The 16431-nt window shown below is 41.0% G+C and overlaps 1 protein-coding gene across 1 annotated transcript in view; it reads right to left on the reverse strand.

Annotated features, from left to right (window-relative positions):
* The window catches only part of SND1 (staphylococcal nuclease and tudor domain containing 1), a gene marked incomplete in the record, with an annotated part of 3811866 nt that overhangs the window by 199565 nt on the left and 3595870 nt on the right, over positions 1-16431 (reverse strand). The window contains 1 exon segment of the mRNA XM_044088623.1: positions 15151-15264. Coding sequence (XP_043944558.1) covers positions 15151-15264 — 114 coding nt within the window.

Below are 16431 nucleotides of genomic sequence, written 5' to 3' on the forward strand. Positions count from 1 at the left end.
TTGAAAGAAGCAAATGAGTGTTAAGGCCTTGGGAGGTTGCAGGGGTGCCAATAAAGGCCTAGTCTGTATCTTGCATCCTAGAAAAACATTGTCCTGAGAAGGAATCAGAGAAGACATTTTGAAGTTTATTGTGAACCCTAGGGCTTTGCAGAAGAGAAATGGCAAAGTGAAGATTTTGCAACAGGATCTCTGGAGAAAATGCCTGAAGGTGGTCATCCAAGTAAGGAAATACTTGGATCCCCTGTATCCTGCAAAAAACAATCACAGGAGTGAGGCATTTGGTGAATACCCTTGGAGCAGTAGAATGGCCAAAGGGCAAAACAGAGAAGTGAAAATGCTGATAAGCAACAGAGAAAAGTAAAAACTCCCTGAAAAGGGGATGGATTGGGATATGTAGTATCCTTGAGATCCAGAGACACCATATAAGCCTTTGGAAGCAAAAGAGGGAACAAAGTCTGAAGGGACAACATTCAAAAGGAAGACACCTTCAGAAAAGTGCTTAGATGAGAGAGGTCTAGAATTGGTCTACAAGTACGCTCTTTTCTGGGTACTAGAAACATCCTAGAGTAACCCCCCCCCCTTTTTTTGGGACACAGGAACCTCTTGAATAGTAGAGTCAAAAGGTCCAGAAACACCTCTGGAAAAGAGGAGAGTTGTTCCTGGGGGGCTTAGGAATATCCATAAAAAGGAGGAAGGGATATCCACATCATGAAATACCCTTGATGAATAATGGACAGGACCCACAAATCCTGAGTAATCTGTAGCCAAACAGGGAGAGAGAGAGAAAGAGATGAACAGAATGAGGAACGTGGCTGGGAAGAATACGACAGACAGCACCTAGTTTATCTGGAAAAGCAGACTTCTGAGGCACAGAAGTCTGAGTAGCCTTAGCAGGAGTGGCCCACTTGCCCCCATTTTTACTCTTAGACGGAGGGCAAGACTGCCTGAGAACAAAGGCTGGGTTACTGGTGCAGTTTCTCTGAAATTTAGTCACAGGAGAAACAAACACATTTAAGATCATGTAAAGCATTGGCTTTATCCTGAAGGGACTTGAACATAGAAGCAGCAGCTTCACCAAGCAAGTGTTTATTATCAAGAAGGCATCCCTAATATCATCAGGAAAAGGTTGAAGCTGAAGCCAAGAATACGTCTCATCACTGAACCAAAAGCAGTAGCCCTAGAAGAAGCATCTGCTGCATCACAACACTTGAAGGAATGCTGAGTCACCTGGGAGGAAGTCCCTAACAGTGAAAGAGCAGAAGTTTTATCCTCAGAGTCTGGAAGATCAGACATAACGTGACATGCCTGGAACAGGAGAGCAAACAAATACCTGGAGATATGGGTCTGATAGTCAACAGCCCTAAAAGCCAAGGTAGCAGAGATATAAACCATCTTGCCTAGCCTTTCCATTGTCCTCCTATCTTTATCTGAGGCAGTAACTTGGGAGAAGGAAGGAATTGAGAGGGCTTGTCAAAAGCTACAGACACCATCGAGGGATCAGCAGCAGAACACTTGCATAAAAATTTACAGTCCTTAGGCACCCTATAGAATCTATCAGGTTTCTTGGGAGCAGAGGATTGAGAGTCTGTGGAGTCTTAGAAGCACTGGAAAATGCATCCAACATGGTAGTCAAAATAGGAGCGACAGCAGAAGATTTAGGAGACTACATCTGCAGCAACTCATACTATCTTTTATGTACCTCAGAAACTTACTCATAATCCGATTTAAAGGACTCAGTCATCCTGGAGATTGTGTCCCCAAAGGAAATATCTTCAAAGGGAGTCAGGCTGGTAGATTTCTCTTCCTCTGATCCATAGTCCACAGATGTGGGAATCTGAGAAGAGTAAGCAAGGGATTCCTCATTCAAATCCAGCTCCTCCTCAGCGGAATCCTGTTCCCTGGGTCTTTTTAGGGGAGTAGAGGACCAAGGGGGAGCTGGAACAGAAGTTCCCTGTGGAGGTTTCAATGCCATCAAAGCACTAAACATGCTTTGAGTAAAGGCCTGCCATTCACTCTGTTTATCCATAAGAGCAGGAGTAATGTGTTTAGTCTTTTGATTTTTCCTTCAGTGGAACATCTGCCTTGTAAAATCTGGAAGGCTCTGACCCAGGATAGCATTCAATAATGGTAGTAGAGACTTCTCTGACTAATATTTAAGGAAAATCCCATGACCCCCTCAGAGATAATCAACTATGGTTCCCCCTGAATGTCCAAAATGGACGTCTGCAATACTTTTTCAGACGTGCTTAAAGTTGGATCCCCACCGGCTGTGGCAGAGGAATCCAACGATAAAGCTGGGCGAACCTCCAGGCATTCACTTGCCTCAGGGGACACATCCGATGGAGGCTGAACAGCAGAAAAGTCCAGCCTAAGCTTCTTTGCCGCCTTCTACACTGATGGCTGTCCCTCAAATCAGGAAGTTCCTTCTGTTGAGTCTTTCTCAAGAAGCTTAAGATGCTGGTTTTCAAGATACAGCACCAAAGAAGAAAGTCTACTATGAAGTGTTTTAGGTACAAAGGCCTGACAGATGAAGCAGGATGCATGGTTGTGTGAGGCATTAAGGCAAAACACACACAGTTCATGACCATCTTAACTGAATACATGTTCATCAAGGAAAAAGAACACAGAATACTGAATTCAGTAGCAGGAAAAAAGATGCTATTGTTCGATTAAAACAACAGACCTGTCAAACTAAAGACTCATTTCTGTGACTGAGTTATCAGGGAGATGGACAGATGCAACTTCTAAGTACTGGTAATATGCTTGGATGTCAAGCTTACAACATAATGGATTTTGAGAAGTTTGACTGCAATGCACTTCAATTGTTATCTACAGAGTTTTACTCAAGCATTCCATGTTTACAGGTCTTCCACTAGAAATTATTATACACAATATATTCCAGTTTAACACTATACTTTGATTATATCAGTGTGAATGCATACTTTTATTCAATATGAACTTAAGCAATGTGAATCAGTTCAATATGCTATAGTGCATTTTCTAACACTGCACAATCAAAGATGACAGTAACATTTAATTTCCCCATGTTATGGTAAGCACCTTAGAAAATTGCTCTGTCTTTCCTTGAGATGTCTCTTGCAACAGCACACTCATAAAATTCAAGAATATTTAAATGAGTTTGAACATTTCTTTTCTTAAGTTAAAATAGTTTCTGTGCTATAGCTAAGGAACTCTAAATCTATTTTAAACCAGACTAACATTTACTGTAATCATCTACAGTTCTTTATTAGAAATATCCCCCCCATTTTTAAACAAATAGTTATTCTGGGACTTTCTTTCACAGTAATTTCATTACGACCCTTCACAGATCTTTCTAATGTCTACATCTGCAGTAGATATCTGGGGAGCCTTAAAAAAACACTAGGCTGAATAGGGTCACGCTCTCTTCTGGGATGTGTTCACGTGTGTTCAGAATGAATCCTTACTAGTGTATATTACAGCTGCCAATCATACACAAGCAAGTTCTACTATGCCTCCATTTGATTTCCATGAAATCTGCTGAGCATTCTCAGGTAAAGAGGAACGCCCTATGGGCCATCTGTTCTAATCTAGGGTAATGTTAGTGAATGTGAAGACCACCCATTCAGGCATTCTACCTAGACTTATTGCCTGATATTGATCTTGCATTTGTAATGGAATGTTGGCTTACCTTCAGCCATCATCTAGTTGATGCCATTCCTCCAGACTGCCTCATTAAGGGATGCCCCTGGCTGAATACTTTTGGAGGGGCACAGCCATTTTCTCCAGATCCACATATGGCTTACGTAATGATCCAGATGGAGAGATCAACTTCTCTAATATATTCCTTGGCATGCAGAGGAGCAACTTGCAAGTACCCTGCTATCTACCATCTGCTTATCAGCATTAAGTAGATCATACCATGAGTTTATAGATTTCCTCCTTGGCTCATTGCTGAACAATCCTAGATTTTTCGAGGTGGGACAATCCAACATCAGGATCAAAAATGAGTTTACTGCTCCATCACAGGAATTAAACCACATAACGTACAGCTCTGGGTTTACTCAAACTTTTCCAATGCACCATATTTTTAAGGACATGTTTTGGACTTTGCTTTCCAAACTGGGTTTGACCATCATGAACAGCCTCATCACTTAACAATAATCTGGGAATTATGCAGCATATCAGTGACCCATCTCCTCTACTGGACTGGTGCCCTCTGGTATGCTATGCTGCTAATGACCTGATGAAATGGTGCCATCCTGTACTTAGGTTGCTGCCAGTTTCCTGGATCTGTCAACTCTACCCTCACTGTCCACCTTGCATTAGCTGTGCCTTACCCTGAGATGGTAAGGACCACAAGCCCCCATAAGCACTACTGGAAAACAAATTTTAGACACCAGAATGTGGAATGCTTGCCCTCTGCAGAAAAAGTTGAGCCTGGTTTAATTGCTATCATATTCAAAGCCAGAAATCTTGACTGCTCTAGAGATCAGATCTTAACTTGGGGAAAAAAGTACACGCACAGTTTTTGACCCAGCAAACTAAGATTTATAATATTTTAAAATATAGCACAACTACCCAGCAGATGTCAGAACCATAGAAAGTCAGTATCTACTTTATGGTAAAATATGCACAAACATACGTAGAATTAATCTACAAGAATAATGGAAAGTAAACAAGCAAACGACAGACAAAAACACAGAGAAAACAGATTCTGAGGGTCCTTGAGAAGCAATAACCCAGAAAAGGAGAGCATATATGTTGAAGTACTTCTACCCATCCTTGTGTAAACCCTTCGCAGTACTGTGACCACCTCTGGCTAAAATATTCAGAAAATTCAAAAAACGTGGATCATCATCTGTTACTTGGAAAGCTGCATCACAGTCATGCTGTTAAGCAGGCAGGCTCTTATCATTAGCATACTTTCACACAAGCTCCTCTTTAAGGACCAATATAAGACCTTATAAACAGACATATCCATAGGTCTCGCAGATGATCTGCTCTTACACTTGCCATTCCGCGTTTCTCCCTTGTTTGTGGTGTTACAGCTTTCTGTCATCCTGATACCTCTGCTGGAACTCTCTCCCAATCATCCTACATCTTCCCTATACCTTTACTTCCCTCACTAATCAAGCTAATAATCATCAGACACACTCGATTTGTAAAATACAACTTTAATAACTGCTTTTTACTTTATTACCTTAATTAAATACTTAACTTTTTTTTTTTTTTACATTGAATAAAATATAATACTTGCAGGTTGGTATTCTCCAAACCATATTTTCCTAAGCACTACTAAGCGTTTCTTGTAATAGTTGTACCAAATTTCTGCCTTATAGTGGTCTTTGTACTTATGTAAGCTCTGCAGCTAAGTTTTGTTTAGTAATGGTACTTAAAAGATTACACTTTTCAGTATTTTCATTGTGCAACTAGGTTGTGACTCTAAAGCTCCTGCGGTCCAGCTCATCATTTGTGCTAAACAAATTAATAAGCAAACAAATGCATACATGCAGAAATAAAACAAAGGTATTCAATCAGACTCTACATGGTGCCCTATACAGGAAGAGTTGTACAGACCAACTGCTTTGGGCATCTACTGTGGTGCGCAGTATCCTCAAGATAGGGGAACACGGATCACAAACTGCGCACCATGGCAGGGCTAACCACTCGACTGTGTAAAATATGACTCTAGATGATTCGATCATGTTGACTGTCGCCAAAAATGGGCATGGGTAGTTACCAGTCATAAGTGGATTGAGGACCTGGCCTACTCTGACCCATGCCAGGGACCCTTGCTAATGGTGGGAGGGGTATATGTGCCCCTACTGTCCAGTGCATGCCCACCATAAAGGCCAGCAGTCCTGGGTCAATAAGCTACTGGCCAGCCGGTGTCTAGTTGCCCAGCCTGAGTTATCTGGGATAGCTCTGTTGCGCAAAAGCTGGATGTAAAATCAACCAACCTGCCAAACATGAACTCAGAATTGCTATGCTTAACGTAAGTTCACTGACAGGACACAGCTTGGAAGTGGATGTCATGATGATACTGAGGAGGCTGGACATGTTATGCATCCAAGAGACGAGATGGAAGGGCAGTGCAGCAAAGCAACTTGGCTTGGGATCCAGACTCTACTGCTCAGGTGGGGGACAGGCTAGAAATGGGGTAGGAATTGTGGTGTGAGAGAGGCTTCAGAAGGCAGTGAAGTAAATCATCAGAATTAATGACAGACTCATGGCAATCAGACTCCAGTGTAATGACAGGGGAGTATTCAGAATCTCAGCCTATGCCCCACAGCAGGGTTGTGATAGTGAGGAAAAGAGTGCATTCAGACAGCAGTTGCAGGACCTACTAGACAAAGCAGGACAACATGAATTGGTGTTGATAATGGGTGACTTGAATGCACATATCGGGACAGACAGAACAGGATATGAGGACTGCCTGGGTCCACACGAGTGGGGCAACAGGAATAAAGGAGGAGAAGCCATTCTAGATGTCTGTCTTGCAAATGGCTTGATAGTAGCCAAGAAAACACAAAGTTATCACTGTGGTAGACTGTGCTCAATGCAATAATCAGTCAAACAGCAAAAAAGAGAGCACAGAACATTCAGTATCCATGCTTTAATACAGCAATACAATACTTATAACAGCAAAGCTTTCGGGTCTCCCCTTCCTCAGTGCTTAAAACAATTAATGATACAATCAGTTCATTTAAATAACATACGTTTAAAGGTATAGTTAAAGGCCAGTTAGCTAGGATTAGTAGATCAAACACTTATGATGATCTTTGCAAGGAACAAATGGATGCTATGGGTAATGAATTTTTGGAAAGAGGATATAAAGAAAGAAATATTAATTTATTAGCAAATGACGTATTAAAGGGGAGATCAAATGATACAGCTCCATTTTTTAGCAAAGAAAAAAATTATGTGATGAATACCAATACAACAGGCAATCAGAAGATGAGCTATGTCACTACATATACTACTAAAACAAAGGAAGTTGAGCAAGTTATTAAGACAAACTGGAATATTCTGTTATCTATGCCAGAACTAAAACAAATCACAGATAAACCAAGTTTTGCATATAAAATGAAAAAAATTTTAAACGTAGATCATGTTTTAAAGATTTTAAGTTGGATGGGACTAAGGGCGTAGAATTTACTGATAGAAAAGGCACCTTCCCTTGTCTAAATTGTAGTTGGTGTGATGATCTGTTAACTAATACGGAGTTTACTCATCCCCAATACAGGTTATAAATATAATTTTGATTGTCATGCGAGTTGTAACACAAAGTTTATAGTATATTTAGCTACATGCATCAAATGTTCTTCATTCTATATAGGTAAAAGTAGTAGAAGATTAAAAGACCGTATTATAGAATATAAATCAGATATTAGGAGAAATATACCTAGTAATGCATTAGCTAAACATGTAGCAGACAATGGCAAGGAGCAGAGATTCAGATTTAGGGTAATTAAAGTTATTTATGAAAATATGAGAGGGGGTGATAATAATTATCTAAAGAATGCAGAATATTCTTGGACTGTAAGACTACAAGCAGATGTTTTTTCCTGGTATTAATAATAAAGTGAGCATAAAACCTGTTTTAGTTAAAAAACAGTATATACTGCACTAATAATACTTGTAATTTAGGGCATTATATTGTGTGTATACATATTTTTTATATACTTGCATATTGTTGTATTTAACAAACATATGCATTTATTCTTTTTTATATATATTCTGTATATATATATATATATATATATATATATATATGTGTGTGTGTGTGTGTGTGTCTGTGAGTTGTATTGTATGTATGTCTTACTGGTTGGCTATGTCAGGTGATTTTACTAATTGTTATTTAAATGAACTGATTGTATCAGTAATTGTTTTAAGCACTGAGGAAGGGGAGACCCAAAAGCTTTGCTGTTCTAACTATTGTACTGCTGTATTAAAGCGTGGATACTGAACGTTCTGTGCTCTCTTTTTTGATAGTAGCCAACACATGGTTCAAAAAGAGAGACCGTCACAAGATCACATACAAGAGTAGCCAACATGCAACTTAGGTAGACTTCCTCATAGTAAGGAAAAGGCACTGGGGTAGAATCCATGATTGCAAAATCACCCCCAGTGAAACAGTCGGCCCATAGCATAAACCATTAGTTGCCACAATCAGCTGCAAGCAGTGATCAGAGAAGGCTCTAATGTCAACACAGACCAGGCTGAAGACCTGGAAGTTGACTGGAGAGAAAGTATAGCAGTTCAAGGAATTACTCAGGGCTCTAGCACCTCAAGAAGAGGAGGAAATAGGTGGAGTTGAAGAAGAGTGGCAGCGCCTAAAAACAGCATGCGTTAGGACTACAGAAATGATATGTGGCAGAGCCAAGTATAAAAATAAGGTACATAAGGAAAGCTGTTGGTGGAATGCAGAAGTCCAGGAAGTCATCAAAAGAAATGAGGAGTGCACGAAGAAGTGGGAGATAGAAAAGACTGACCAGACCAGGAAGGTCTACTGGCTGGCTAACGAAGCTAAGAAAGAAGTTACAATAGCAAAGAATACGGCATCAGAGGCACTCTTACCAACTTCTAGAAAGTGACTGAGTAACTGGTACAAAGAAACTATTATCAGGTTGCAAGGCAAAGACAGAAAAAGAAGATAGTCAGACACCCTTCATAAGGGATGCCAGCAACAACCTGCTCACCAGTCCACAGGACATCAAAGGCAGATGGAAGGAGTATTTTCAACAGCTTCTGAATTAAAACACTCCCAAAAAAACTGCACTGCCCCAGAAACAGCCTACAATAAGAGAACAGCAGCCCACCTTAGAAGAAGTAAGAACAGCACTAAGGAAGATGAAGTCAGGGAAAGCAGCAGGCTCAGATGAGGTCACATCAGATATGATAAAGATGCTGGATGAGATAGGGGAGAAATGGCTCCTGAGGGTACTAATAGCAGTGTAGAGAGAAAGGCGTATCCCAGATCACTGGAGAATAAGCATACTCATGACAGTGTACAAGAACAAAGGGGACATCCACAACTGTGGGCAGTACAGAAGCATCAAACTCCTATCACACTGTATAAAAGTTCTGGACAGGGTGATTGATAAATGGATACGGAGAGTAGTAGAATGTAAGATGGAGATGAACAGTTCAGATTCAGATCAGGATGCAGCACAACTGACCCGATGTTTGCATTGAGACAGATACTTGAGCAGAAGCTAGAGATGAGGAGAGAGTTCAACTGGGCATTCCAAGACTCGGAGAAAGCATATGGCAAGGTCCCAAGAAAGCTGATCTGGGCATTACTGCTGTGGTTTGAAGTCCCAGAAACATTGGTAGAATTAGTGCAGGCTATGTACAAGGACCCAGTAACTCAAGTAAGAACAATGTTCGGCCTCAGAGAGGGGTTCCCAGTGGGAGTGGGTGCACACCAGGGTTCGGCTGTGAGCCCACTGCTGTTCATACTGGTGATGGACTACATTAGCAAACAGGTTGGAGGGGACAAATCAACAAAGCTGCTGTATGCAGATGATGTGGCAGTACAGGCAGACTCTGAGCTAGAACATCAACAAAGGATAGGAGAATGGAATGCAAATCTGAAGGCACATGGGATGAAACTAAGCACAGATAAGATGGTGGTAATGGCAGCAAATTGGGGAAATCAGTAGAAGCTGAGAATAGAGATAGAAGGGAAGATAGTGGAACAGGTAAACAGCTTCAAGTATCTGGGAGGGGTGGTTAAGGAGAAAGGTAACCCGAATGAAGACGTCAAAGCTAGAATCAGAGGGGCTGCAGCCAACTGGCATAGAGTATCAGGTGTAGTCTATCAAAGAAGAATGCCAAAGAAGCTGAAAAGTAAGGTGTACAAGACAGTGGTGCGAACAATACTACTGGTACTGTATGGTATAGAAACCTGTGCAGTAAAGGCAGAGCAGTTGAAGAAGCTAGAGGTGATGAAAATGAAATGCCTGAGAAAGGTGGCAGGATGCACACTATGGGACAGACGAATAAATGAGGACATAAGAGCAGAAGCCAAAGTAGCTCCAATTGCAGAAAAGATCAAAGAGAACAGATTATGGTGGTTTAGGCACATGTGTAGAAAAGCAGAAGACAATCTGGTGAGGAAGATTTGGGACACACAGGAAGAAGGTAAGAGGAAGCAAGGACATCCAGCAAAGAGGTGGACGGATTGTGTGAAAGAAGATCTGTGACAGTCAGGCATGAGTGTTGAAGAAGGCAGGAGTGTGGCACTGAATCGAGAGGGTTGGAGACAGTTAAACATGATACCCTGACCCCCATGTAGAAAAAAATTGGAAAAAGGGGGCTGATGATGATTCAATCACATGACAGCTTTAGAAATGTCATTCTGGTATAAGAGTTTTCGAGTTACCCACTGCATCTTCTAGGCAAGATCATATGTTTATCAAGAAATTTCACAGTAATATTACATAAAATGTCACATTCGGCTTCAGTCACTGCCGTTTCCATTCCCACAGTCATCAGACTAAGACTTTAAAAATGAGCAGCGTCTTCCATTAGACACTGTCACTGTTACAACAGTGTCTTTAATGTCTTTTACATGATCATGTTCAAGACTGCAGAAAGTGTCATGCTCATTCGTCCTTTGCACTGCCTGTTTCTTGGCCTTCCATCTTAACAGCTGCACATTCTTTCTTGTCGCAGTCTCTCTTCCTTTCATCTGTCATTTATCTCCGACTTGGTTATATTTTAATCAAGAAGGTGTGTTACATAAACTTGCAAGTACAGTTTCAAGTTAGTTGTGCTGCTCTGCTGTAACCTCTCGACATGCTTGTCACATTGTTTCCGGCAAATGCCTTTTGTTTAAGAATTACCATGGCATTAATGATGATGAGCACGAAATATTCCACTAGTTCACTGACTTTTGGACAAAGAGCAGTCACTTTCCAATGTGTTCTTACAACACTTCTTGAACTGGTAAGATGGTAAAAGGAGGACCACACAGTATCTATTTTCAGAGTGTCTGCCATACTCACCATAAAGATGTATTTGTATAACTGATCACCCTACTCAAGCACACAGATTGAAATGACAGCTATCAGTCTGCACTGCACCAATAAAAACTTTATAAGGCTTCAGCTCCTCACCTATTATTCCGCAACACTCTGCAAATCTGAAACACGCTGCTTTAATATAGAGTACAGAACACACACTCAATACATCCTCAATAATAGCCAAGATTGATGACTCCCATTGCCAGGTTGGGATACTGAACAGGTTGAACCATAACCATACAGCTCTAGCATTACAGCAGGCAGAGGATCTGACACGGTCTGGTTCATCCTCCTCAATCAATCATAGACAGTCCCCCAAGTAAACCTGTCTTGGTGATTTCAGGAAACAATTCACTGATATCAGTCCAAAGGAATACCAAGTATAGAGACCACAACCAGCCCGTAATGTCTTATGAAAATACTCTCAGAACCCCAAATACTCTCAGAACCCCAAAGCTGAAGTTGGACATTTAAAGGCATGCCTAAAAATGGCTCGACAGGATGCAAGAAGCTTTAGTCAGTGTGCCCTTGGTTCAGCTGATGAATTGTTAAAAGGAAAACAAAGAGAAAGCTATCACCAAAGGAGCTCTAATCAAAACACATGCAGAATAGATAGGAGAATGTAAACCTGCGCCAAAAGAAACAAAATGGAATTGCAAATTCAAAGAAAAGGCATGGTAAAAGGCAGCTTGAGAAGCCTATGGCCATTTTAACCAGGTCAGTATGATGAATAGCAAGCAAGATCTGGAGAATGAAGGGGGAATGGATATAGAGAGAGAAAAAGAGAGGAGATGAACCCTGCAAAAGTTTCTATAAATGCTAAGCAGACAGAAAGCTGGCATTTCAGTTCTAGTGGGCAAGAATGATGAACCAGATCATGTTGGATCAAAGGTTGCAAAACTCTTTTGTCAAACACAGGTATCACTGCATGTAAAAAAGCAAATTATACTGCTTCTATGATAGGGTGATTCTGAATAATCATCTGTAATGACAATCAATCACTCTTTGCTGTATACAGGCCCATAAAAAATCAACAGGTTATCCCATGGCTCTTTTGGAAGTTCTGACATCTGAAAGGGCATCTTACCATGCAAATGAGTTGACAAGCCTTAACATTTTCTCAACAAATTATTTTACTCTCTATATAGGAGCACAGACTGCTGCAGTACTGAAAATTAGCAGAGAATGGGTGTGACAGTGGAAAGCTACACAACCAAGGATGTGGGCCAACCAGGGTACACACTGCAGCTATGGGATACAAGCATGTGTAGAAGTGTTCATGCCTCTGTGCCCAACACTGTGCGACTACTCCATACCCAGAGCTGTTGCAAAAGTAGCAGTGCATATTGGCTTTGTAAGAAAATCCTGAGGGCTACCAGATGAAGAGCCCTAACCAGGGAGCCAAGTGTCAGCAAGTAACACGGAAAAAAGTATATTAGTTATATTTTTAATGTTAAAAGCATATATGACTGTTTAAATCAATTATATTTAAATTCATAGAAACTTACATGTCATAACACAAGTTTGTTTCTACATTCCTAAATACTCTTACCAAAACTGCCAAAACATGACTTTGATGCTTTGATATGTAAAATAATATAACTGCAAGTTTTTCTTCTTGAATGGCTGATGGTGACATTTGATTATCACCCTTCTAAAAAGGGGTGACGTGATGTGTTAAAATGCAGTCCAGAGATCCTTCAACAGAAATCTCTGGCAAATTTGTGACAGCTCACATAAAAATTTCTTTAAAATAAAAGGAAACTGATTTACTGGTTCAACAATTTGGGCAGGTACTTCCCTAGTCACAAATGCTTAGGACACCTGAGATGATGCAGTAATTGTAATCAGTTCAAGGTGCTGTTTTCATAGGTTCATAGGTATATCTGCATCTCCCATCCATTGGTCAAGATTCCTCTTGAACAAGGCCAGCGAGGTGCCTCTGCTCACATGTACCGGGATTTTCCAGCACGTATTTCTATTTATAACCGTCAAGGTTTAAGTCTCCCGCCTTGTGCAGATGTGTTTCGACTATGGCGCCCAGTTTGCAGTCATCTATGGCTTTGCAGATAAGGCTTCAAGCTAATGGGCTGTAATTTTCAGGGTCTGTAACTGTGGGTTTAATTCGCTGAGTTCATGAACACACAGCCGGGGACCTCACCTGGGCGTTGGAGATGTTTGGGGCTACAATCCTCTGGAATAGATATCTCCCTTTGGGGGAGTCCTTGCGATTTTTTTCTCAAAATTTCACCAGTGAGGGTATACTTCCGGGTGTTGAACATTTTGATCCCATGTTTCGTGATGAATGAGATCAGTATGTTTTCCCTCTTTGTGGGATGGTATGGTCTCCATGCATCGATGCGTTGCCACCAACCTTGAGGTGTGGGTGTCCTTACACCCTCCCTTCTTGGTGTTGTCCGGATTTTGGGGCCGAACGTGATGATATGAGGTGAAAGGGTGACAGGGTGCAAGCCGCCCTCATGGCAGCTGGTTTGTCCAGCCTGCCTGGGCCTCTCCTCGACTTCCCTTTTCATGTAGTCAAGGAGTGTCCAAGGAGTGTCGACACCAAGCGTGACAACCGAAGACAATGACTGAGTGACTTGTGTACCTGAGACTGAGAGTGCTTGCATTATGTGGTGGCGGATTCGCCCCCGACACAGCTACTGTGACCTTCTCCTTTACTCAGTCTGGTGAGCGGGACGCCAGTGTGTGTGTGTTGCATGTGTGTCGTGGAGGTGGTAGTAGTGTTTTGTTTGGTGTCTTTGGTGGCCTGCTGTTTTGGTAAATTTTTTTGACCAGAGCAGTATCATGTCTTGTGTGAGTATGTGTATGATTTGAAGTGTTGCTGCCTTCTCCTGTCTCTGGTCTTGAGTCCTATGTTGAGAGAGCTCAGCCTCAGTTCCAGTTTGGCCGTTGCATCTGCATCTCGCATGTGTTGTGTTTTGTGGGAGGAGAGGGATTGTGTGTGTACATGAGGGCATGTAACATTGCCTCCAATATATTCCCAGGTTCCAGTGAGCTGGAGAGGACACTAGCAACTGATCCTCGACATACTAGAAGTAGTAGATAAAGAACTTTCAAGGTTTGGGGGTGGGGGGGGGGCTGGGTATAATAAGAGTTATCAATAATAAGTTTATCAAGGTGCAAGGTGAGTAAGGCTTTTACAAGTGCTAGGCTTTACACTTGGGAATCAAGTAGAGATGAACTTTTCAGTTATAGGATATGCTGGTTAGATCAGCAGTACAGTTTAGCGTACATTTAGCCGTGTTTTTAGTGGGGGCTGAAGGAATTGGGCCCCTAATTAACAATGGACTACTAGTACTAGTTTCTGGCTGACTTCAACCAACAAAAAGGCCGCCAGTGCTTGCTTCCCCACCACTGGTAAGCAAAGAACTTCCCTCCTTCCATGAATCCTGACTGGTGCTAAGTACAGCAAAAAGATGTTCACTGACTGCAAATGCAAACAGGATTATAATCTCACTTCTGTCACCAATCTGTGACAAACCAGCATATAATTCCACTTAAGGCGGCTGTGCAGTCTTCATAGCAGTCACTCCGTTTGATGTCTTTCTAGGTGTTGTGCAGATGCAGAATTGTGACCACATTCCGAGTGTCCAGTGATCACATTGTGGTGTCATGCTAAGTAAAAAGGGGTGCTGGATAATCCTGCTACATTTTTCTGACTCAAATTTTTTAAATGTTTTTGGTTTGATGCATCGGTCAGCTAACCAGTTTCAAACAACCAGAATGCAACATTTAAGCATATAAGTGTACTCCTGAAACAATCTAATAATACAAGAAATGTATACCAAAGACCACAAAAGAAAACAATTATGAGAAGTACAAAGGTAAATATCTGTGGTGACAATGTGCAAACAATACTGTAATAACACAGTCATACAATGCAGTCTATATCTCAAGTTGACATTACAGTGGGAAGCAGCTGGTAAGCATATTGTGCATTATACAACCAGACAGCCCAAGCCAATGCTGATCAATTTGCTGATGTGCACCCTGCCAACCAGACCAACAACCACTAAGAATACATACAGTACAAATCCCATTGTAGTGAGATATTACTAAACTGCACACTACATAATATATGCATATTTGTATGCATTTATTTTATACTTACATCTTGTGGCACTTGAACGAAAGCAAATGCATACTCTACGGCTTGTGGAGGGAGAATGCGTGTGGTGAATGATGCTGGTAGAGTTCCCAAACGAGTAGCTGGAAGCACTTCACGCTAAAAAGAAATGAGAGAGAACATGTCAAAAAAGTCCCTTGAACAGATGTAAAACATTCAAAGCTGCCAGTATTTTAAAATATTAGCAAAATACTGCTGACATATTTTTCAACTTCATGTCTGTCTGCAGATGTACTAAAAAGAGTTAAGAGGATGATGGCAGTTTCAAACTTTTGTTTGCAGTTACTCTGTGCACCTTGTTTTGAAACCCCCATCAGGGTTTGCAGTAAGCAAAAGTAACTGAGGTGACTGTACACAATAGATGATTTTACAAACAAAAAAAAAAAAACATGCCAGCTTCTAGGTAACCAAGTGTCTAACTGGTTCAGTTGGATCAGTAAGGCAATATGAGTTTTAGTTCAAGATACTACGCATCCACTGTGATGCTGCATTACCTCCTCTACATAATGAGGCGGCAGTGGCAACAGCACTATTACAGAAGTTTGGTGTGTAGGAACAGAAACTTCTGCTACTTCCCAAATTGGAATGAAACACTGCAGCACTTTTAAAAATTGTTAAACAGAATACTTAAGTACCACTCTCCTGCTACCTCACCTAAGCATAATATAACAGCATCTGGCAAGAAAATGTGTCTGTGTAGACTTCATGTATAGGTCTTTGGTACTGGGACATTTCTGGGGAACTGTCTGTTACAGTTTATTAAGAACTGCAGTGGAATACATGTGGTTAGCCTTGCAGGAAACGGTTTGAATTACTTCTTACATGAAAAACATGCTGACTGCTCCAAACTACACCTATAAATCCAACTACATTGCTTGTCATACTATATTAAATACAAGAAGGATCTTCTGAAATTTTTATGAAAATCTGTGTGCTTGTACAGCAGCTGTAGTACATGAGTTAGGTTCAGGATTACAAAAAGGTGCTTAAAATATGCAATTTGACATGAATTTAGAGTGACAAGCATTAACAAAAATAAAGATACCACCATTGGTTTGCAATCTTGGGTATATGCCATATTTACATATCTATATCAACATTTAACTGACAGAAACATTACAAACGTATCAGTCATCAGACTATTCATATGGAAATGATGACAAACTTGCTTACAGCAATAGCTATGAAAATGTGCATATTTGCAATAAACGGGTTTACTGCATTAGTTATGGTCACAGCCACCATTCATGTGGGAGAAAAAGCAAT

The sequence above is a fragment of the Protopterus annectens genome, chromosome 11.part0 (genome assembly GCF_019279795.1).
Source record: "Protopterus annectens isolate FY-2018-M chromosome 11.part0, PAN1.0, whole genome shotgun sequence".
Classification (NCBI taxonomy): Eukaryota; Metazoa; Chordata; order Ceratodontiformes; family Protopteridae; genus Protopterus; species Protopterus annectens.